Here is a 24,667-nt window from a genome sequence, read left to right as displayed (position 1 = left end):
TACCCAGCTGTCTATAAGGTACCAATATGAAAATGGAACATGAAAGTAATGCATTGCCCTCTTTATTGAAAAATGCCACTTGTATTAAGTCATATTAAATTTATATTACTTTTTAATAAATTCTTCCCTTATTTAGGTGAATTATTCATTCATTTATCTATGCAAAATATTTACTGAGCACTTCTTATATGCAGGCAGTGTTCTAGGGATGTAAGTAAAAAGCAAAGGAAACAAAAATCCTTTTTCTTTGTAGAACTTGCATTGTAGGAGACAAATCCTAAATAAGATAGAGAATGGCTCAGACAATGATCATCAGGAACAAGAAAACATAAAGCATAAAGGATATGAAATATTAGAGAGAGGACAGTTATATTTTAGACAGAATGGGACAGGGAAGACTTCTTGTGAATGTGACTTTCAACCTCATTCGAATTCAACAAGAAATATACAGGCAGCGTTACTTCTGACAGAAGGGATCCTCAGTAGTCCTACCCTATCCCACTGACATTGCGTAAACCCTCTGTCCAGCTGGGATACCTAAGTTCCTACTCCACCCAACCTCAGTCTAGGCAACAAGTCATCCTTCAAAACACATCTAAGTATCACCTCCACCTTAAGCAACCTGGGATAACTAACGGCAAGGGCTCTTGTTCAGGCTCCAGGTGTCTTGTGCTCACCTGGTGATGTAATTGTCTGGTTAGCCACCACTGCAACTACACACACACACACACACACACACACACACACACACACACACACACAAAATTAAGAATACAATCATGACTAGGGGCGCCTGGGTGGCTCAGTCGGCTAAGCATCCAACTTTGGCTCAGGTCATGATATCTGGGGTCATGATAGCTGGTAAGTTTGAGCCACACATAGGGCTCTGTGTTGACAGCTCAGAGCCTAGAGCCTGCTTCAGATTCTGTGTCTCCCTCTTTCTGCCCGAACACCCCTCGTGCTCTGTCTGCCTCTCAAAAATAAATAAACATTAAAAAAAATTAAAGAATACAATCATGACTACAATAACTATATGCAGGCACTATGCATATATTATTTTATTGGCTGTTATACACTCTTATTTTTCTTTATTTAAAATTATTTAGGGGCGCCTGGGTGGCGCAGTCGGTTAAGCGTCCGACTTCAGCCAGGTCACGATCTCGCGGTCCGTGGGTTCGAGCCCCGCGTCAGGCTCTGGGCTGATGGCTCAGAGCCTGGAGCCTGTTTCCGATTCTGTGTCTCCCTCTCTCTCTGCCCCTCCCCCATTCATGCTCTGTCTCTCTCTGTCCCAAAAATAAATAAATGTTGAAAAAAAAAAATTAAAAAAAAAAAATTATTTAATTTTACTTAAATCCAAGTGAGTTAAGATATAACGTAATAATGATTTCAGGAATAGAATTTAGTGATTCATCACTCACATAGAACAACAGCCAGTGTTACTGCTCTTACTTGGATAACTTTAAAAGAGTTTTAGTAACTTCTCCAGGGTTAACACTCAGAAGGTAGCAAAGGCAAAGTTCAAACTTCTGGAAAGTACATCTCAAGGGCTTGTTCCTTCTCTGCACCCCACTGTCTACAAATACAGTAAAAGCACAATGGATGATGGGGGGTATATGTGAAGCTCTGAAAAGCCAGTCACTCAAAAACTGAATCTGCCTTTGAGCTTGAACTCAGCCTGCAGTGTCAAGGGCCCCACCATGGTGATTCACAGGAAAGCCTTTTTTGTTGTTGTTTTAATGTTTATTTACTTTTGAGAGATGGAGAGTGAGAGAGGGGTAGGGATAGAAAGAGGAAGGGAGGACAGAAGATCCAAAGCAGGCAGCAGAGAGCCCAATGCAGGGCTCAAACTCACAAACCGTGAGATCATAACCCAAGCCAACGTCAGCCAAAGTCAGACGCTCAACCACCTGAGCCACCCAGGTGCACCAACAGGAGTGCCTTTTGAAGAGAGGTATGCTCCTGAGTGACTAACACTCCCAGCCCTTCCTGGGGAGAAGCTCAGTGACAAGTAGTTTAGAGTCCGACGTGGAAGAGTGTACACAGAAATAAAACACCAGTAAAGCACCGGTGGGCACCTTGCTACGGATCATCCCCACACTCAGCCTGACTTATAATTTGAAGCAGTCACCTGAAAGGTATGTTTGGCTTCACTACAACCCAAGGTCCTCCATGGCTAAGCTATAATAATTCAGGAGCAATTTTCTTTAAGGGGAAATATGGAGGATTGGAACTGTTTGTAGAAATTTCTTCAGAAAATAAGTTTAACTCTGATTTAACAATTGTGAACTGGCTGGGGTAGACAGGAAAGCAAAGAGCTAATTCATTAAAACGGTCATAAAGACTTGGGAGCATTTTGGTCATTTGAAAATCTTAGGGTTCTCTGACAAGATTTCTGTCCTTCAAAGAAGCATGAATTTCTCAAATATTACTAAGTCACAAATCAATGCTGAAGTCTGCCTGTTTGCTTCTATCTCTATTAATGTAAGGAACAGTGTTAAAATTAGTCATCAGACTCTTACGAATCCAAAGCAAACCCCAATTTAAATACTTTTTCTATGCAGACAAAAATGAGGCATCCTGAGTATAGCATGTTTGGTTATTTATATTATACAAAATGCCATCACAGTGATAGGCCTCCATAAAAAGTTAATAGAATTCACATAATTCACCAATTATGCATGGATGCATGTGTGCGCAGATCCAGAATTTCCTATAGTAGGAAAACAAATTGCCTGAGGGTTGGGGTAAGTTCTCAATACCCAGAACACTTTTCTGGACTTTACAGGCTCTGCATTCTGTATTCATTAACTCAGTTTTCATTAAGATCAAGGATTTTTAATTTTTTTATTCTTTAAAGATTTTATTTTTAATGTTTTTAATGTTTGTTTAGTTTTGAGACAAAGACAGAGCATGAGTGGGGGAGGAGCAGAGAGAAGCGGGGGACACAGAATCTGAAGCAGGCTCCAGGCTCTGAGCTGTCAGCACAGAGCCCAACGTGGAACTCGAACTCACGAACCATGAGAACATGACCTGAGCCGAAACTGGACGCTTTAACTGACTGAGCCACCCAGGCATCCCAAAGATTTTATTTTTTAGTAATCTCTACAACCATCATGGGGCTCAAACTCACAATCTTGACATCAAGAGTCTCACGCTCGGGGCGCCTGGGTGGCGCAGTCGGTTAAGCGTCCGAGTTCAGCTCAGGTCAGGATCTCGCGGTCCGTGAGTTCGAGCCCCGCGTCGGGCTCTGGGCTGATGGCTCAGAGCCTAGAGCCTGTTTCCAATTCTGTGTCTCCCTCTCTCTCTGCCCCTCCCCCGTTCATGCTCTGTCTCTCTCTGTCCCAAAAATAAATAAACGTTGAAAAAAAAAAAAAAAAAGAGTCTCACGCTCTACTGACTGAGCCAGCCAGTCACCCTTGTATTCAACATTTAAGTGCAAATTATGGTTTCAACACGTGGCAACTAGTTACTAAAATGTAATAGGATATGGTGGGTAAAATTATGGCCTTGGGAATCCCCAACTTGATTCAAACTCAGAACTTTTACTAGCTCAATGATCTTGGTTTGCTTTACCAATCCTTCTAAGTCTCAGTTTCTGTACTTAAAAAACAAACCAAAAAACATAATGCTGGTCAAGAAGCCCATATTCAAACCCCACTGGGCCAGATGTGTTTCAAAATTCAGGAATTTCCACATTTGGAAACATATTAAGGTACATAAACTGTATAGTAAGTAACACCCTTAGCAGGGTCTGGGGCAGTACCCTGTATTCAAGCACATTAACATTTCTGCTGGGAATTATATGAATAGTCACAGTAATAGGATGCATTATGACTATAAATAGCCTCAAGTCAGTTCTGCTACCTGAGTTTGTATTAAACATACAAAAAAAATCTTTCAGAAATTTTTGCATTTTTACATCTGAGAAAAGTAGTGTAGAGCTGTTTTGCACGCATATTTTTATATGTGTATATATACGCACATAAACACATACACATATATACACAGAAAGAGGGGAAAAGCTATTTTTAGACGCAAACAGGACTGTGCCCACAAAGTGCTTTTGTATGAGTGGTCAATACATAATAAACACTCAATACTGGCTACAGTATGAGCTTCTTCAAGAAAGAGATCATGGTTTTGAAAACGGATATGCTCCAGTATCCCTAGAACAGTGACAGACACATAGAAAGGGCTTAATAAGTATTATTTGATTTACTCATGAGATCTCCTCATCCAGATATCGTTTGTCCAAGTAGACTAACTATACAAAATGAGAAAACATAACCCTTGGAGAGTCTCAATTTGCTTTGCAAGACAATAAGGTAGAAGCAGGAATGTATTCAGAAGTTCCTAGTCAAACACAAAGAGTTAACTCAGGTCTTAGAGATCAATATTTAATTCTCCTATTTTTCTAAATCACTGCTTTTGGGAAATGAGTAATATTGGCATGACTCACATCTTAATCTCTCTTATCAGGAAAATCAGCCATTGGTAGGCTTATAATTAGAATTCTACCATGATGTATCAAATTTAATAGAAGCCTATGAACAGTTCTGAGGAATAAATGTATACAGTCTTCAGTACCCATGGTATGATTTTGGAAAAAAAAAAAACTTATCTACAGAAAGAACATTTGTTTAACCTGTCAATGACAAAACAAATGTAAATACCCACACACACATGCACACACACGCCACTAGGTGAAATTTTGATTGTATACATTTGATTCCATCTGACAATGAATGAACTAGTTTCCTATCGCAAATTTTATTGAATTACAGTACAAAGCACTGTTAAACATCCACTCCAAGAATTTCTTTTTCTCCAACCCAGGTTAATGACTAAAACCACAAACAAACCACAGAAAAAAAAAGCGGGGGGGGGGGGGGGGGAATCTACCTGCAACTGGAGACACATGACCTCAAAACAAAATGAAACAACTAAACATCTTAGGAATCAAGGTTGTAGGAAATTCAAACTGAACAAAAATGTATCCTTCTTCCAAATACTTAAGCTAGAGAAAAAGTTTGCCATGCAGATTTCTTGTACAAAATGGGAAAGAAAAGTCTGTAGGTACACACATTACACAAGTATTTTGTATCTGAAGGGAGGCAAGTGATGGGGGAGACGAGCCTTCACCAGAAGAGCAGTCTGTCTACATTTAAGACTGTTACAGTGGGATTAGTCATATTCCTAAAGAAACCAATAGGTAACTAAACTAACCATCTGGCCTAAAGTACTACAGCTAAGTGTGCCAACAATTCTGACAAGTCGGATGTTAAAGATCTAAAGAAGAGAAACAGATCCCGAAATGGGGATCTTAAAAGTGTAGCTTACCCGGCCAACAAGAATCGGTTCAGGTCCAGAAAACTCTTCCAGGACAAACATTTGATTCCAAACCCAGCCTCTTTTGGAGCGGTTCAAAATCCGCTGTTCACTCAGCCTACTTAGTTCCAAAGGGGATCCACTCATTACAACTTGAGACTGATTCATCGGAGCCGTGTAAATGCAAGGGGGAAGAGTAATCCATAATATTATTAATGGAGTCCAGAGATCCAAGAGCATTTCCGCTAGCCGTTCTGGCATGGTCCCACCAGTTAAGCAAATCACCACGAAAATGAGACAATTATTTTTTTTGCCTCCGGTCTGCAGCCATCCAATTCATCATGCAGTGTAGAGCGTTTACTTACAGCTCTGCCACGTGTTTCTAGCACAGGAAACAGACATCATCTAAGCCGCTTTTCTGAGACCACGGTCCACTGGCATTCCTTCTCACTGAAATCGCCTGCAAACACAGGAGAGAGAAAGAGTAAAGGTTCACTCCACCAGGTCTTCCAACAAAACTGCTGCCTTTTAGAAGCACCTAAATGAACAACAGCAGGCATTTCCCCAACTCTCGAGTTAAAAAAGTGGATCTTAGGAGTTAGAATGAGTGGGTCCTTTTATTTGTTAAGCTTTAGATTTTTTTATTTGTACCTATGTTAGTTATCACAAACCGCTTAAGTAACACAAGTTCTTTCCCCTACCTACTTCCTTCCTTCCTTCCACCCATCCTTCCTCCCTCCCTCCGTCTCTTCTGATTTAAAAATGGGTTCTAGTTCACTCTATGTTGAGCAGTATAAATAGCCTTTAATGGGTATTTTTTTTTTTTTAATTTACACATGAGATTGGGAAAGGAAATTTCCCATTTTACAGTCTTAGCTGCCACAAAGCATCAGAAGGGATGGTCCAATTCAGGGTGCAGAATGCTATTCTCTGCCAGGATGCTAATAATGAATGAATAAAATTAGAAGTCTCCCAGAGAGAAATTCTGTAATGTCCAGCATGTATGCTATAATCAGGCTGGTGTCAGAGCTCCCATTCTAAATGTACAGTTGAACAGGAGATTTAAATTATGAAAAGCTCCTTTGGGAATGAAATATGGTAAAAATACAATTTTCAATTGAGGAGATTCAGAAAGGGATGGGCAAAAAAAATCCCCCATTACCTGAGGTGTCAAATACATTTTTTTGCTTACCTTCAGTGTGGAAAAATGTGTTTCTTCCCTCTCAAAAAAATTATTTTTAAAGAAAGAATGTTCACTGCAGACCCAGAGAGAAGCCTTGCTGAATTAGATTAAATGGGAAAATAATTCCTCAGGACACCATGGGGATCAGTTTGGCTCAGGGAATTCATAATGGGGTAGGGAACCTTTCACCTCTAGGTCCTTGGTCCCATTCTGGCTCAGAATGGGAAAGCAAGAAAGTCATTAACATTGGCTGGGCTAGTGAGTGGCCTTAGTGATGCCAGCTGAAATGGCAGACCCAGATTCTGCCGCAAATACAGGCTGTATCTGATCTAACAAGATGGCCAGTGGAATCACCCCACTTGTCACCTTTTGCCCGGGCTCAGCTCAATCTCCGGGACTAGGAGGGTACCTCAGGTGGCCCCGCCCCATGAGTGCCTAGGGAAAGCACTGCAAATGGCAGTTGTCTGTAAATGGAAGGGAAGAAAAGCTTTCAATAGGAAACCAGCTCAGAGAAAACAGAGCCCAGAACAATATCCTCTGCTTCCCCTGGAACCGCAGCACACAAAAGGAAGAGAAGCCTTTCTTTAAAGCACATTTCCATCATGACCTTCTCTTATTCCAGTGTGAGAAGCAGACCTTTGCAGGCTTCAAATTTAAAACAAGACGGAATTTAAAAGTTCTCAAGAAAAACATCCCCAAGTATTAATCTCTTTCTAAATTGCCCATCCACTGGTCTATTTAACCAGCATTCACAGCATGACCATCACACACCCTGCCCTCTCCTAGACAGGGGGCCTGAACAGTGCTAAAGGAGCACAGTAGTGTGCCACAGGGTCCACCATGGAGGCAGATAAGCCTGGGTTTGAATCCCAGTTCACACCACTTGAGGTCTCTCTCATGATGCATCAGATACATAAGTTCCCGAGCTTCAGTTTTCTCTTCTGCAAAATGGCAATAAAAATAATTCCCACTTTGCTCCAGTCAGTAGGGGGAGTCAGAATCAAGATTCTGATAAAGCAGCAGGAACATGCGAAGCACTCACTAAACTGTTTTTCCTAAACCAGACTGTGAGGGTGGTGTTGACATGGTCCATCCCTTTGGGAGGCTTTGGTTAAAAAGTCAAATGAAAGAGCAGAGACTTAAGCCACATGACCTCTATGGCAGGAGAAGGTAAGGTCCAAGAGTGACACAAAGCACTCAAAAATCTTCCAGAAGGTGGGATGGGAGAAGGCAAAGGTGTTGCCGGGGAGGAAAGGCTGGACCTTATCACAAAGTAGTTGAGACCTATCCTGTCCACATAGCCTCACTCTAAATTCTTCTCAGGAAAAAGTATATAGTCTCTCCAAATTCACCTTCTATAGGACAGAACATCCCTGAATGCTCAAAACCCATGCATGGCCAGAGAACTACAAAGACAAGAAGGCTAAGTGGGTTGTGATTTTCCTCCAGCATCAGCCTGTCTGGGGACTGAATTCTAGTTTAAAAAACTGCATTTACTAGTGGGGGGCAACTACCAACAATAACAACAATTATAATAATACCTAAATGGTTTATTTTGAGGATTAGAAGAGGTAGTCTTGTTAAAGCAATTAGAAAAGGCTAGAGCGTACAGTTATTTTTAAACTGTGCCAAATAACTCTGCAAGTATATTCTGGCATCTGTTCTGTTGTTGATGATTCTGGGATAAGAAAGTTTAATCCGATACTCATAATAGACACTTCCTTCATGGAAGCCATCCACTGGCAGCCAGGATGAAATGTGACATGAGAGGTACTGCACCCAAACTTACCAAAATCGGGTAAAAAGTGATAACAAACCCTGAAGTAATTGTACACCATGGCACACCTTTGTTAGTTAGAAAGGATGCATTAATAAAGGAATAGATGCATAGCCCAAAATACCACCCATTGACGCAGTATCTTAGAGCTGGATAAATCTTACTGTGTCTCACACTGTTTCATTCAAAACTGAGGCACAGAAAAGTTAAACAACATGCCCCAAAAAATACCTCCAGTAAGGAGATCATTATTTGAATCTAGGTAATCCACTTCCAAAATTCTCGTTTTTAACCACGTCTCTCGTTATATAAACACTGATGAGTGTATTCTGATGGTCAACAGGCAATCAGGTCAATGCTCTTCTCATCAGGAAGCAAAGAGTCCAATGGGTACAGACTAACAAAGATATACTTACAATATTTAGTGAAATGCAGGCTGAGAAGGGTTATAGAAATACAGAGCGATGGTATGCCACTCATCTTCACAGCATTAAAAAAAAAAAAAAAAAAAAAAAAGGCTTCCTGGAGGAAGTGACATCTAAGCGTTGAGAAGCAAGCAATTTCCCAACTGGGGAGGAGTTAGGTGTGAAAGGGCATTTAAGTCAGGCAATGCACAGGAACTAGACCACCGATTAATCCAGCATCTTGGGTAGTCTGCAAATCATTACTTACCAGATCATTCAATCCATGATCTGCTCTCCACCCACCAAATTCATCCTACACATGGTCTCCACAGAGTACCTGTCAAATAAGGTACCCTCTACTCTGCCAGTTCTCTGTGAAGCAAAGAGCATGTTGGATTTCTCCAAGGCTTTGAGGAATAGAAATATTTTTCCATCCTGCAGACAGGGTATGGGAAACATATGAGTGCTATTCCAATCTGATTCCTCATTTTTCAGAGAAAGGAGGAATGATTTGGTCAGTGGCCAACAGCTGGTGGCAGAGCTCTGGAGAGAAATTATCCTAACTCTATTGGGATGAAGGGAAACTCTCCTTCATCCACATTGGTCATTTCTACTACCCTCCCCTGCATAGAATTTCTAGCACAGTCATATACCCCTCCCTCAGACAGCCAAATTCTTAAATTACTTGTACTATTAAATTTAAAATGTGAGTTTTTCTAATACCTATTTTAAAATGGCAAACCAATGTTATTTGTTACAAAGAGATTAACAGTAAACACTTAGTGTTTGGGTAATATTAAATCAGCAACTCATACACACATATGTGTATGTATATGGTAAATCAAGACTACATGTATGTATACATATTATATGTACACACACAGCTATGTATTTACATCTACCCTTCAAAATAACCCTAATGTAAGTATTATCACTTTATTATCATCATTCCCATTTTATGGATAAGCAAACTGAAGCACAGAGAGACTGGTATTTTAAGTAATGTTTTATTTTCTCTTAACTAGACACTGGCAAAGCCTGAGGTCATTTGTCTCCGATAAAAAGGAAAATCAACAGATAGAGGCAAGGATATGCTGTTAAATATTTAAGTGGCTCTCGAAAGAAAGAATCCTTGATTTATGATTTCCATAATGTAAATACTTCCACCAATTTCAAGCTCTCACTGTGGCCACTAAAAAGTTCTGGCATTTCCTGAAAATTTAACAATAGGCTCTGGTAAATGTAGTAAGTCCTCTACACAACACCCCTGGGGGTGCTTCTCAAACCTTCATATGCATACAAATCCTCAGGAAACCTGGCCAAAATGCAGATAATAACGCAGTAAATGGAGGGTGGGGGCCTGGGACTTTGTATGGATTTGAGGACCACAGTCTGAGAAGCCTGGGGTTGGAGCAAATAAGACCACTTCCCAACTCGGACCATCTGCTTAAAATAACAAAGGATTTAGCAGCGTGGTGAGAAGGTCTTTCCCTCCCAGGCCCACGCAGGGCTCACCCTCACTGTGCCTACACACATCAGACTTTGGGAATCCCTGCACTGGTGTGAATATATGAGATTTGTATGATGTCATAATACCGCCCCCCCCCCAACAACACACACACACACACACACACTACTTTATGCAAAGCTCTGGTAAAACTGTGCCACTAACTGGAGTATTCACAGGCACAAATGTGCTATCAGGGGGTGGTGAGACTTGGCCTTCCGTTCAGCGAAGTCTGCCTTAGAGAGTCTTCACTTGGAGACAAATGAGCTTCTACTGTGACAATTAGAACCATACTATTTATATTGCTTTCACCTCTGCCACAAGCAGAGGTAATGTCCTCTTTGATGATTAGAAAATAGCTTTATAGGAATTCTTGAGATGCAACCAAATGTGATGTCACTGTTATCAGAATTAATAAACATCGTGAAGAGTAACTCATAAACAAACTGCTTAAGTCTACGCAAGGAAGAAGAAATTGAGCAAGGTTGTAAAGCTTGGGTAAAAAATCAATTTATTTTTAGATTTTCCAACCACAGTACGTATGTCTGGCCAAGCAATCCACTTTATTATAATGCTGTTGCATTGATTTACACCCAGATAGTGAGATGAAGAGATTTTACAGTCTCTCTGGAATTCTTACAAGTAAGAAAGTCTTTAGAATTTTCCCCATAAGAAAATATCTTCTCTTGGGTAACATACTTACAATCTGACTTTTCATTCATACACATATTTTAGACACCTTTCTAATTACAGCCTGGATGTTACTCTGCTGACCCCAACATTTTTTTACGGTGAACTTTTTTAAGGTGGTCAATTCTCAGGTATGTTAAGTCATTATGCAAAAATATACTCCACCATCAATTTTGTGAACAAGGTAGACTAAAGTTCTAAACAATAAGCCGCACACCAATAGATGAAGTCTAAAATAAAAATGGGCTTTTACAGACACTTTAGGATTCAATCCAGCAGATTATTGTGGTTGACAGGAAATTATGCTTTTATTATCCACCAGGCTTAGTAGCCACAATATTTCATAGAAGCAAAAATGACACATAAGACCAGAGAGTTTCTATTAAAAATGTTTCTGACCTTGAATTTAGAACCATTAGCAGGCTGCTTCAAAACAGGTAAATGCACATTGAATTCAAAGTGGTGTTTCAGAAACACAGATGGGGTATGAGATTCAGCTTGTGGCCCAGTGCAATTCACGCCAAACGCTGGATGACTGGAACGGAACAGGCACAGATATATTTGGGGTTTAGAGAGGGATGGTACTTGCATGCATCCAAATACAATTCAGGAGAGTCATCTTTCCTAAAGCCTTCAGAATTCCCTGACCAGATTCCCGTCGCATAACAGGATTCTAATTTTGTTTTTGTTTTACACACACACACACACACACACACACACACACACACACACACACACACACACACAAAACCTATTTATCTCCCCATCAGCCACAACCCTCTAATCATCTTTCCTTGGTCTCCTACCATATCCTTAATCCAGCTATTATTCTATTCAAAAGCACGTATCTTTCGCTTATTTTGCCACCCAGAACACCTGCCAAATCCATTCTGCTGCCATTGGCACGTGACTCTTTTTCTTTAGTTTTCATGAAGTTTAATCATTATTGGTTACCTTGGCAAAAATAAATGCCTTCTCCTTTCCCAAGGAGTCAGAACTTTGTTCTACACACAGAGCACAGAAGCATTTCTATTTGTTAGGGAAATTTCAGCATGCGGTGACTAGGTCTGTGACAAAGACAAGGTCAAAATAAAGCCCTTTTCTAGTGTTATAGACCCAGACCTTCATTTAGGAAAACTTTCTTGAAATCATAAGGTTAAGATATTGAAGATGAATCTATTCTGTCAGACTCTTAAGACAGAAGTGTACTGAGATCATCTCAAAAAAATGAACACAAGTTCCATGTATCCCTTGCTAATTACAGACACAGTAGTGTCAGGCAGTGATTTCTCAGGGCTATTCAAAATACCTCCTTCTCCATTTGAAAGCCCCCATCTATTGCTGTCTTTGAGTAACGTGCTCAAAGTTTAATAGAGACCTAGGAGCGAAAACAATGTGTTCGCCTTTTGTTGGAGGAGGTCATTGTGAAGATGTGACCACCAGTGGATCAGAGAGCTGGCGCAGGAATTTTTATCCCATCCCTATTCCTGGACCTACATTCTACCCACTGTTCTCTCACTACGAGTCATTTCAAGGACTCAGCTTTGAGGGATTAAGATGTTGGTGAGTCCATCTGGACTAAATACGTGACTGAACCCCATGGAGGCCTCTATTTAACACCTTAAGATTCTAGTGCACAGATGCGGAGATCTCATCGTGTGGCCACCTGAGAGAAAGCCTCATATCTGATTTCCCTTGTTTATTAACACTGCCACCTACCAGTCAGGAGTGTCTCACATCTTTCTTTGGCAACTCCGTGCCCTCTGTATACGGAGGCCAATTTCAAAGTTCACTCTGGGAACTCCCAACGTTGTGAACCAAGACCCTTTAAATCACAGTAACCAATAGAAATCAATTTTACTCTTGCCCAATTGTAGTGTAGCTGAGCTGTGAAAAGCTCCACGGCACAGGTGATGAAACATCGAGTTTGGAGTTGGAAATAGTTTGAATTACTGTTCTATCACTCATAAGGTACGGGGAGATGTACCTCAATTATGACAAATAAGGGAACTGATGCTCTGTTTCATACTCTCTAACTTGAGGGACAGTGGAAAAAAATAAGTGAATGTACATAAAACTCTATCAATGAAGCAATGATAGCTACTATTTACTGAAAACTCCATGTACTTAACAAAGACTTTTGATTGATATTTAAAAAAATTATTTTATTTCAATTTCTTGCTGTGTACCTCACTGGGGAATATCCCAGCGTTCTATTTAGAACAGGTAATAAAATAACCTTTTCCAACTCTTGTTTTTTTTTTTTTTAAATGGCAGGAACCATGTTGGATACGAATAAAATAGCACTTTATAAATAGCTTTCCCTGCCCACAGCTAACACACAACTAATGACTTCAAATAGTTTTATTAAGCTGCTAAAGGGCAGGATTTTTAGTCCCCTCCCAAGAGCCAACCATGTCTCTTTCCATTGAAGACATAGCATTGTCCCTTCACTATTTTCTGCAGACAGGACAACACACAAGCACTAAACATCCACATGGGACCTATTCCTCCCTTTGTAACCACTCAAAGAAAAACATGGGCTGCTACATCCTATTGTACAATTGCACTACAGCCAAACTTTACTCGATGACAAACATTTCATTGGCCAGGTACTGCTACCAAAAAAAAAAAAAAAATTCTGTTGCATTTCATCATCATCTACCTTCCTATGAGAATGGTCAAAGTGAGGAGTCCCCACTAACTCAGAAATGAGGCCGAAATGATCTCTCAACACTACTCAGAAGGCTGCTGAGAGAAGATAATGCTACGAGATTGTCAGGTAGTATCTTCTTTCAAAAGTATTCAACAACTGGTTTCCATTCACTTCAGCACTACTGGTGATAGCTGAAAATTACAAGGTCTCGCTTCTTGCTTAAGTCATGCGGAAATGGTTAAAATCAGTTTTATCACATAACCAAGGCTACAGAGTCTGTAATACTAAAACTGAAATGCAGCCAAGTATCCCAGCATATTAAGTCAAGATTCTGCCAATTAGATTATACTGTGTAGTAACCATCCTTACAAGTGCACCTTACTGTCATTCTTTCATGTTTCAAAGACTTCATAGCTTAAAAACCACCCACTGACACGGTTACCATGAACTACGAACACAGTTGATAGATGGGTAGACAGATAACAAGCAATCATTTGACAAAAGTAATACTGAGATACAACAGAATACATAGGTCATGACAATTAATGTATTTATATGAGTTCTAAATCAGTACAATCTTCACCAACTATATTTGAGTCAAACTCAGACAAACACAAATATGCCCTACCACTTTAATAAAAATACGTATAAATTAATGGTTTTTCATTTTTGAGCACCCCCAGTAGGAAGATGGAAATACTTCAACACAGAAAATTAAATTCTGTTTGTCAAGCTGAAACAGCAATAGAGAAATAAAGAATGGAATGTGTCCTTGTAATTTTTATAACAAGCTCGGAAGATGAGGTTGCATGTATAAAAAAGAAAAGTATTCCCTTATGATATTCATATCACTCCCTCACCTACTTATTTCATGTTATTTGTGTCACATCGGAAATCAAATAGTCCTATTTTATGCATTAATATATCTAGAAAGAAACAATGCATGGAAAATGTTATCGGTAATAGAACATGAAGGTACTATAACATTTTCACTTAATGACATACATAGAATACAATTCCACTTAATATTCCTTCACAGCATATTCAACATGCTTAAAATGTAAATAAATCTATTCACAGAAATACCTTATCATGGCAAACACAGTATTTTTTTCCATTGTGTACATGTGAGTGCCAGGTATCCTGCTGATTAACGCAATATAGAAGAGTATAGAATGGTCTTCTAAGACGTTCTGACTTGCAATTCACATGAGGTTAATATGAACTGTTCCATTCAAATACAAAATATACTAAAGAGAAGCAAAGGAGGGAGGGGAAGGAAGGAGCAAAAGAGGGAAAGTTCTTCCCTTCATTATTTTATACATTCCCCCACCAAGGGAAAGGTATGGACACTGAGTTACACATGCAACACTTCAGAATTTAGTGTGTTTTCCCCAATAAAACACTACTTTGCATCCCATATAGGTTAGCAGCATTCTTGATATAAGTCTGGTCTTGATTTTCCAAGTGAGGTTTATAACCATAATACTGGATTTTGGGTAGGATTATATCCCACCCCATCCTTTACTGAGAATCTCCTAGTAAAGGAAGAGAGGTCAGTCTTTGTTCATTGTTGATGCATTAAATAAATGTTTGCAGAGCACGAACTCTGTGCTTGCCCTCAACTAACCATCATTTCAACATTTGCAACTGTCTTTGGCAGAGAGAATAGGAAAGGAAAGTTTGAAGGTTTAAGTACAAGTGTTATTCTTTTATGATGTTTTCCAAAAACAGACAGAAAACCGCATCTATTTCAACTATTAATAAAACTTAAAAACAAGACTTCTAAAGGCAAGAAGGTAGATGATATTTATTATAAGGAAAAGCATATGACATTTAAAACTCAGGAAATAAAAGCTTGGGACATGATAGAAAAAGGAAACCGTACTGGTCCTGGTGCTTTGCCATGAAGTAACTCTGGAAACTTAGCTACAGGCAGCATATGGGAGCAGCAGCTGAATGGCATCCCTTGAACTTATTTCCTTTCTGACCTTTCGAAGTTGCCAGGTTCAACTAATTTTCTCCTCATGGTTATATCTGAAGCAGGTTCCAGAGGCAAGAACCAACGGTTCAGCAGAAATAGATTGCTCATCGCAACTTTCTATGGGAATTAAATGAGAAAAGCCTAATCGCTCTTTGGTTAATTAAGCCCCACTAATTCAGATGACAGCCTTATTCCATCAAAATAATATTTTATTTCACAAATACACATCTGTGGGATTCTGGAGAAAAAAAAATCCAGCACTGCAAAAAGATATTAAAAAAAAAAAAAAAAAAAAGACTGGTCAATATACAAATTCAGGAAGCCGGGGGGGGGGGGGGGGGGGGGGTACAAATCAAACCATCCAAGGCAGATGAAATGGCAAAGGGAACACGATAAAAATCCTCATACTTGAACCAATACATAAGTTAGTTATCTGGGCACATTTTGAAGTTTTCTACAAGTAAATTTTGTGTATGTGTGTACCACACCTAATACAGAGCAACCAGGACCGGCCAGGGTTGAATTCTTACACTCTGCAGGTGGTGTTTAATACACCAAAGTTAGGAGCCTTTTCCTAAACTAAAAAGCAAAATATGATCATTTCAGCTGTGAGTGCAACAGTGCTGAAAACAACGGGGGAAGAAAACTTCATCTTTTTCCTGCTTCTCCAAGTAACTTTTTAGGCAATATAAAATGACTGACACCACTATCCACTGCATCACTGAGCACGCTACTTCCAAAACAAAGTCTTGAGACTTTAGACTCCATCTATAATTAAAAGGCTACTCTGATCATGCTTGCTCCTTGATTTGTCAGACACAAAACTTGGCTGATAAACCAGAAAAGTGTGGTTGGAAATATAAATTGAATATCATTTTACCCCTGAAAAGCTTCTGGCTTTGCATGGAAATTTTGCTCAGATTGGAATGTTGATAAAGCTGTGAGGTGTGCCACCTTGAGTAGAAAAATAAAGATTTTTTTTTTCTTAAAGCATTAATTTACTTATAATATGGTTTTCTGGACAGTTGGTAAGTATGGATTCTAACTTCTGGATGATTGTTCCTTTCTCCTCACTAACGAACGATGAAAGGAAACTGGAGAGCAAAACCTTTAAGTACAACTTCTTGAATAGAATCATTATACCCTGATTCTTTGGACTTCCCATGCTTTGCTCCAAAATCCGATGCTCCCAGCTAACCAGCATCCTAAGACCTTAAATCTGTGCACAGTGTACACGGAAATGTTGTATCACGAATATGCTCATACAACAGCCTTTACAAATGGCTTCTCACGTGGTCTATTCCAGCCTGCTGAGCATGTTTTATGGGCTGTTTGTTTTTACATTGATCATACCACCATTGGCTACTTAAGTGTGTTCAGTGCTAAACTAAGGGGCTGCCTTAGATGAATTCGGTCTGGACCAGAGTTCTACACAATACCCAAATAAAGTTATTTTCAGGTTAAAGACCTCCTATCCTTTAGAGAGAATATCCTTTAGAGCAGCAAATGCTGCTGCTATTCTAGGGAAGGCTGCTATAAAATTGCTCTTCAGTGAAATTCAGAGCACCTTCAAGAACTCAAAAATGCATCCTGCGCAGCAAAAATGCAGCCAAAAAATGTTGAGTCTTCCACGTAGAGATTTACCTATCAAGAATCTCGAGAGTTTTGGGAATCTGGGGATTTTAAAGCTGGAGTGATTCTTAACAGTAATAATAACTAGAAATACAAGGTCTAGGTTGCAGGGGAGAAAGATTCAAAGTTTAAGTGACAGCATTACGGCACAAATTTTGGAGAACGTTAGCCAGCATCTCTAAAATATATAGCCTATTCGTGATGGACATGGGATACCTTGACACTCATTTGGGTGGCAGGGGGAACAAACAATGAGGAAGATGAAATGCCACTCAGCAGCCCTGAATGAAGCAATCCCAGAGTTGCTGGGAAAGCTCTTCTCTGTTTTCGGAGATTTTTCTCAACTCCAAGCCCTGGACTCCAAGAGTCCAGGAAAAAAAAAAAAAAAAAATCTATCAAAGGGGATGGTTTAAAACGCTGCAACTGCTCCAGCATGAAATGAGTGTGTGATGGGGAGCTTCCAATTTGCTAAAGAATTATAGAATATTATTAGTGTTATTATTTAATAAGAGGGTTAATCCTTGAATTTCTTTCAGCCACAGAGCTCAGGGAAGTGGAAAACATGTCTGGACAGGATGATTATGGAGAACTCCCTTTGAGGGGAGAAAAATTCAGCCCTTAGAGAACATCCTTCAAAGGTATCAGGCCTGTCTGTAAAAGAATCTCTCTCCCTTGCTCTTTGTTACACACACACACACACACACACACACACACACACACCCAGATAAAATCCCTGCAAAACTGGACACAGCTGATGAAAGGCAACAGCCGGGCAGAAATTTCAGTTGTGTTTAGCCTAAAAGACGGGGCTCATTTTGCATGCAGTCAAGTACAGCGGCGAGGTTGGATGAATGGAAAATTCACTCTCGAATCTTACATAAATATCTCTTTCCCACATAGTTTTCCAGTTGAAAAGCTCCCATAATGAAGCAGAGGTGACAGCCCAGGGAGCGTTGTTAACCATTGAGACGGCTGTCAGGAGAACTGTAGGGCGGACAGGCGCTTCACAACCGCCCCCAACCCACCCGGGTCCCTCCTACCCGCTCCGCAATGGTACCCGACCCGAGAGGGCAGTGCTGGCGTACCTTCTCCGAAGCCCCCTCCTTCCCATTGTCAGCCCGCAAGCTGCGTGAAGCCAGGTGAAACCCAGCAGCCGGCTGATCTGATTAGCAGCTCCGGCGCGCTAAGGGATTGTCGGATCGTGCCTCTTCAAGAGGAAACTCTTGTGGAATCTTCAGGAAAGGGTGGTAAAGTTGCAAGGACCTTTCCTGCCTCCCGCTGCCTCGGCTACAAGCCCCGTTCTCTAACTGGAGCTGAAGTGAGCAGCTGACAGCCTGATTTGCCATGACGGACTGATGCTGTGCGTTCGCAACAATAAACAATTCATGTTGTTTGATTTCCAAGATTTAGCAACCCAAGCAAACAGCTGCCATCTCGGCTCGCGGAGGCCAACGGCTGGCCCTTGACGAGCGGCCGGCTCAGTGCCTGCGGGGAAGGGTCAACGGTAACAAAACTTTGAGGTTCCTGCCACATTGTGTGGGGAGAGCTTTGGTCTGGGAGAGAAGGGAAGCGGAGAGAACTGCGGATACCTGTTGGCATCAGCAGGTGTTCGGCGTCCCCCAGCCCTGGCTGGAACCCGGTAGGAGGGGAGGAAGTCCCTTACGAACCTGTTACGCGCTGGCAGAAGCCAGGCGAGAGCCCTCTAGGCCGGCGAGCAAGGCGGCCCGCCCCCCGAGTGTCGGCGGATGGGGAGCAGGGAGAAGGCACAAAGCGCAGCCTCCTGCCCTGCCGGGCGATGGGGAGAGGGTTCGGAGTCCTCGGCTCGGGGGGCCTCTGTGAGAGCGGGCTCGCCGAGGACAGTGCCTCTGGGCGTCCTGCCGGGGTTCGGTACCGGGGCTTGGCCGCTGCAGAGCCGCGGGGCGGCCCGAGAGCCAGCAAGTTTGCAGCGGGCACCACGCCTCGTAGGCTGGAGCAGCCACTTGTAGGAAAGCCCTGCGCCGGGGCGGGGGGCTCTCCGCTGCTGGGTCGCGGCCCGCGGCCCCAAGGCAGGGGTCTCCCTCCCTGTCCCCGGGGTGGGGGGGGAAGGGGCAGCAAAGGGGCAGCCCCGATCCCTGCGCCTTCTTTCCTCTCGGGCTCGCACCCTCCTCACCCCCGCCGCGGGTGTTGCCCATTCTCCGCACGGACCCCGCAGTGAAGGCGCGCGGCTGCAGCGTCGCCTGCCTGCCGGCCTGGCGAGGCGGCGAAATCGCCAGGCGACCGCGGAGATGGAGACTGGCAGGAAGACTAAAGGGGCACAGGCTGCTTGCTACCCCCCAGGACCTACTGTCACAACAGTTTGCCAAATCGTCAGAGCCCTGAGGTGGCCCCGTCGGCTGTGCGCATCATGAAAGACGCAGCTCAGCCCCAAGCCTGGGCAAGGAACCCGCGTCCACCATCTGCGGGGGAGGGTGGGGGGAGGAGACGGGCAAGGTGTCCGAAGGGGGATAGGGATTCTTAAAGGAAACGGTCCTTTCGGGGTCCTCGGGGCTTGGAGGGAAAAGGGGACAGGGGGAGAGCACTTACTCTTGACGAGCTCGGCGCTGGCGAATTTCAAGCTTCCTGGTTCACACACGGCTGCAGGGACTCTGGGTCGGCTCCCGAGGGCGGCGAGCACCGAGAGGTTCCCGCGCGCAGGGCAGGCGCCTCCGGATTCCGTTCATGCCTCTCGGAGCTGCGGGGCTCGCCGTGGAGACGCGGGGCGGGCGCGCCGAGTCCGGGTGTCCGCAGCCCAAAGTGCAGCGAGCGGGCGGGTGCGCGGGACCGTCCGTGCCCAGACCGGCGCCGGCGGAAGGGACTCGGGGAAGCAAGGAGATTCCGAATAAATCCACGAATTCCGGGCTGAGCGCTCCGGCGTGCGAGCCCGCCTGCCTGCCAAATGTAACTGTGAAGTGATGTGGAAAAGTGAGCCGGGTGCCTCCCCTGACGGATCTCATTGGGCAGAGCGCAGAGGCAGGTCTACCACTTGGAAATTCATGTAAGCAGTCCCCCTCCCCGCCCCCTCCCTGCCTTCCCCCTCGGCTGTCGCGCGCTCGCTCGCTCGCTCTTGCCTCTCCAAGTGGGCGCCCAACTTTTCGCTCCTGGCTCCCGAGCACGCCCCGCGCGTCTTCGCAGCCAGAGCCCCGGCTGAAGATGCGCCCTTCCGTGCGGAGCGCGCAGCCCGCGGAAGGCCAGCCTCCCGGAGAAGGGGGCCGGCGGAGGATCAAGGCAGGCGGAGGCGGTTCCCGCGAGCTTCCTCGGTTGGCTCTCACCTGCGCCCTGGGGCCAGCGTGGTCTTGAAAAGCGTCTCAACGACCCACAGCTGTTCTCCGTGGGCGGAAGAGGACGCGGCAGGGCCGAGGGGTGCGCGTGGGCGGCTTACCTCGCAATTCCGAGAGCCTCTTGCGGACAGAGTGGGGTGCTTGTCAGACCGCTACCTACGACTCAGACGCTACAGCTCGGAGGCAGGCGGTGTGTCGCGGTCTTGTGGGTGGAGCACATTCCTAGCACCCCCCTGCCTCTACTTCTTCAGGGAGATGGGATCGGGGCGGGCACCGGGGCAGCCGGCAGGGGCGCGCAGTAAGTAGGCACGAAAAGAACAGCAGAACTTGCGTGGGAAATCCAGGGGGAGATTGCCCTGTCTTGTCAGTGACCCTTGGCCTCCAGATCTACTCGCAGACACCATTTTTGCAGCTCCTTTACCTCCGCCAAGAGATGCCCTGGCTGTGGCCCGTTCAGCTGCTCTGATGGACGCCGTGCAGGTCCTGAGAAACGTCCCCCCCCCCCCCCCCCGGCCTTGGGGTAGAGCCAGTACAGATAAATTAAGAGATCCAGGCTTGTTTTTTTCTCACTTCCAAGGCTAACACATAGAAATATTGAGCCACCGTGATCATCTTTTGGTACAATCAGTGAAACGTAAGATGCACTAATCCTTACTTTTTTGATTAACTTCCCTCCACAGGCCACCCTGATTTGGTCCATGCCCTGTGCACCAGAGGGGAGTTCTCAGGAAGGGTTTTACCATCTGGGGGTCACAGCCGAAACAGAAGGGGGAAAGGGCGCAGACAACCAGACACAAGGTCTGTAGAGCTTGTACTGACTGTCGCAAATTAACGAGACACAGTGAGCAGAATGAGAAAATAGGCACAATATGCTTGTAATGTTTTATGCAGATTTGACATTTGTGTGTGTGTGTGTCCCATTATGAAATGTTTAAAAGAATACAGCCTATAGGTCTAATATCTGTTTCACATTCTAGCTTCTAACGGGCAAAAAACTTAGTGAATAATTTCAGACACGGAGAGGTGAGGAGAACCCGGAGGTATCTCCCCTCTGCCCCCACCCGCCCCCAAACACACACACACACACACACACACACACACACACACAAGACAGTACATAGTAACTGTTCCTTCTCTTCTCAGACTGTGTAAGCTTGCAGGGTATTCAGGAGTTGGCTAATTCTATCTAGGAAAAAGGAACAGAAGTCATACCTCAATCAAATCATAACTCCTGCTAGACCAGGAAGTAAGTCCCAAGTGGACAAAGAAATACACGATATTTGGGTTGTGCTTAATTTTCAGACATTCATTTTCAGTTTGAACACATGCTCTGCTCCTTTCCTGGGGGTACTTTTCTTAAATCTATGAGAACCACAGAAAAAGTTTTGTGTTACTGAAGGCTGCGAATCGTCACAAGTAACAAAACTCATCTCAGAAGAAAGCCAGAATGGTAGAATTAGACAACATCCCCAAATCTCATTTTCTTAAAGGGAAACAACAACAGCAACTCTTTTGACAAAGGGAAGAGAGTCAGGATCCAATGGCTTTGGATGCCATGGTTAGGGATGCGTTGTTTTGACTCACCTCTACGTGTACTCTCAGAGCAGTTACATGCATTGTCTTCATTGAATTTTGGCAACTAGAATTCAAGGTAGCCCTCTCTCCATGTGCTAATCTCTGCTCAAAGCACTGCAGTAGGAATTTCCTACTAATTTTCTCCTAATTCTTAGGAGAGGTCTGGGTGATTAAGCAGTGTGAAAGAGGATTAGGATAATGTTAAAAAGCCCTATAAGGATATTTCTAAAATAATCAGGGTTGCTGAAAGACAAGGCATTTGCCTCTTTAACAATTCCACCCACACTTAATAGGATGCAGTGTAATGTCACAATGGTGAGAGCCTAACTCCTTAAGAAAGTGTTTTCTTTTCAACATCCTCTCCAGGGTTACAGCCTTCCAGCTTCCAGTCCACAGGAAGAGGACTGTGCTACATGGGCTTTTCAGAATGGCGACTGAAATTGCCTGTGCGGTGGAGCCTTGCAGGGGAAGAAGGGTGAGGGATTATCTGATAGGGCTGAAGTAGAATCAGAGAAGAGCTGGGGGCTGGGGAGATGCCTTCAAAATAACCTTGGCTGACTGAGTTGCAGACTGGGATGAGGCAGGGTGTCTCCAGCCTGGGTTTCTGTGTAGTAGAGGAGGACTCTACTGCAGTTGAATGACATGGAAAGAAACTCTATGTTTCTTTTTCACTACAGGTAGATCTTGTGCTGTAATTTGGACTAAAGGAGACACTAAACCAAGTGACTGGTTAGTTGGATAGTGAAGAACCCGCTGGCTTATAGGAAGCAGAGCCCTGGCAGGAGGTGGGAGAGATAGGGACACTCCACTTTGTCCCACTGGAGCAGGAAATGGCAGAATGGAACATAGCTACTATTTGCTGCATCAAAATGTAAACTTTTCTTCTTCTCATTCTCCGGTACACAATTAAAAACTAAAATAATATAAAAGCAAACATTAAAAAACATGTGTTTACCACAGTATAGTGGTGAGAACTTTCAGGTTTCTTGGCTTGCTTTTAAATTTAGATCAATTAATGAATTTGTGGACTTTCTCCTAAAGGAGGGGTTGAGAAGTGTGGATTCAGTGAATGAAAATATTTCACGATGTAATTCCTGCCCAGGGTATTTTATTTTATTTTATTTTTTATTAATTTTTTAAGATTTTATTTTTAAGTAATCGCTACACCCAACATGGGGCTCAAATTTACAACCCCAAGATCAAGAGTCTCATACTCCACTGACTGAGCCAGCCAGGTGCCCCCTGCCTGGGATATTTTAAACATAATATTTTAAGTAAAAACTTTAAGACTCTGAAATATGAAGAAGGCCAAAACGTAAGTGTAATACCAATTAACATATAATACTTTCCAGGAATGCAGAGTACTTTTCCCAGATTTCATGTTATGAAATCGTGATGCAGAAATCTCAAAACCACCATGTCCTTTTTTTTTGAGGGGGTGGGGGTTGTAATAAGTAATATATAACAACTGTAGCATTAGGCAGAAGAGACTTTGAAATTTGATTGAATTTCCAATATTGGAGCATATATCATGAGAAGGCAAAAAATTAGGAAGGCATTTTAAGAAGTTTGTAAATGTTAGGTACATTTAGGAAAGATTTCTTTAAGAGTTTGTTTTAAATCAGCCTCTTTATTACAGTCATGAAAAGATGTAATGGGTAGTCAAATGAAGTGAATGTGAGCAATTACTGTGGTTCTCACACCGATCTCTGGTCCAGATTCTGCCTCCCCATCCCAGGAGGCTTGTTAGAAATGCAAATTCTCAGACCTTGAATCTGGGTGGGGCTTAGCAACCTGGGTTTTAGCAAATGCTCCAAGGGACTGTGTTGCTTGCTATATTTTGAGAACCACTGCCTTAGGCTGTTCTTTTCTCAGGTGATATATATGAAGATGAGAAGAATAAAAATAAAGCAGTGCATTGTATGAATACTTATTGTTTTTGTCCTGGGATGTTCTAGGGCAGACTATTATCTTAACAAATAAGGTAAAATAAAAAGAAAAGTGTATGCACACTAAATAATGGAATTACTTCACCAATGTTTATTACAGGTTTTGAAAAACTAGACTGATTTCTTTAGAAGTGGTGATGGATTCTTGGCGTAAAATCATCATTGAGCTTGTTATTCAGACTTGTGATGGTTACGTTTCTTGGCTGCTGGTTTTAGCTGTCCCTGAAATTAGGCCTGGATCTCTTAATATTGACTGTAATTACTAATCTTGAGCTTGCCATTATATTTTCAGTAAATGGAGGTGTAAACACTTTCTGAAAACCACATCTGTGCTGAGAGCGTTTTGGAGAAGGTTTTCAAAATGGCATTATCTCCTATCTTCCCAGGTGCTAGAAAAGAGATAAGCTCCAATTCAGCTTCTACACAGAAACTGGGGGTGAGGGGCCAGTTAGATAGATTTAAGGGGACTGGTACAAAGCTATCAAATAAGCCAGCCCGGATTTTGTAGATGATACACTTAGCATTTTTGGTTTGGTTTGATTGTGTTGTGTTTTTATTTTTGTTTTCTGGAACAGAGCGGCCACTAGATTAAGATGCCAGACCCTTCTTGTTAACGTGGAAGCCACGAAGGGGGGGGGGGGGGGGCGGGCAGTGAATCCACATTGTGTTTTTAAAAAAGAAGAAGA

The 24,667-nt window shown here is 42.9% G+C and overlaps 1 protein-coding gene across 4 annotated transcripts in view; it reads right to left on the bottom strand.

Annotated features, from left to right (window-relative positions):
* Positions 1–20,891, bottom strand: part of CDH8 (cadherin 8) — a 368,350-nt gene extending 347,459 nt beyond the window's left edge. The window contains exons 1-3 of one of the 4 annotated variants that reach the window (XM_086689282.1): positions 20,559–20,891; positions 19,724–19,994; positions 5,341–5,788 (exon numbers count right to left, since the gene is read on the bottom strand). In XM_086689282.1, coding sequence (XP_086545408.1) covers positions 5,341–5,589 — 249 coding nt within the window. In that variant the 5' untranslated portion in view covers positions 5,590–5,788; positions 19,724–19,994; positions 20,559–20,891. Of the gene's footprint in view, positions 1–5,340; positions 5,789–18,246; positions 18,480–19,723; positions 20,183–20,558 lie in introns of those variants that run through there. The other 3 variants (XM_086689284.1, XM_086689285.1, XM_086689283.1) reach the window with 3 other exon arrangements.
* Between the last annotated feature and the right edge of the window lie 3,776 nt (positions 20,892–24,667).

The sequence above is a fragment of the Puma concolor genome, chromosome E2 (assembly GCF_028749965.1).
Source record: "Puma concolor isolate L17-30 chromosome E2, mPumCon1.1.hap2, whole genome shotgun sequence".
NCBI lineage: Eukaryota > Metazoa > Chordata > Mammalia > Carnivora > Felidae > Puma > Puma concolor.
Note: the sequence above shows the minus strand (reverse complement) of the source record. Positions and strands in the feature narration are given on the sequence as shown.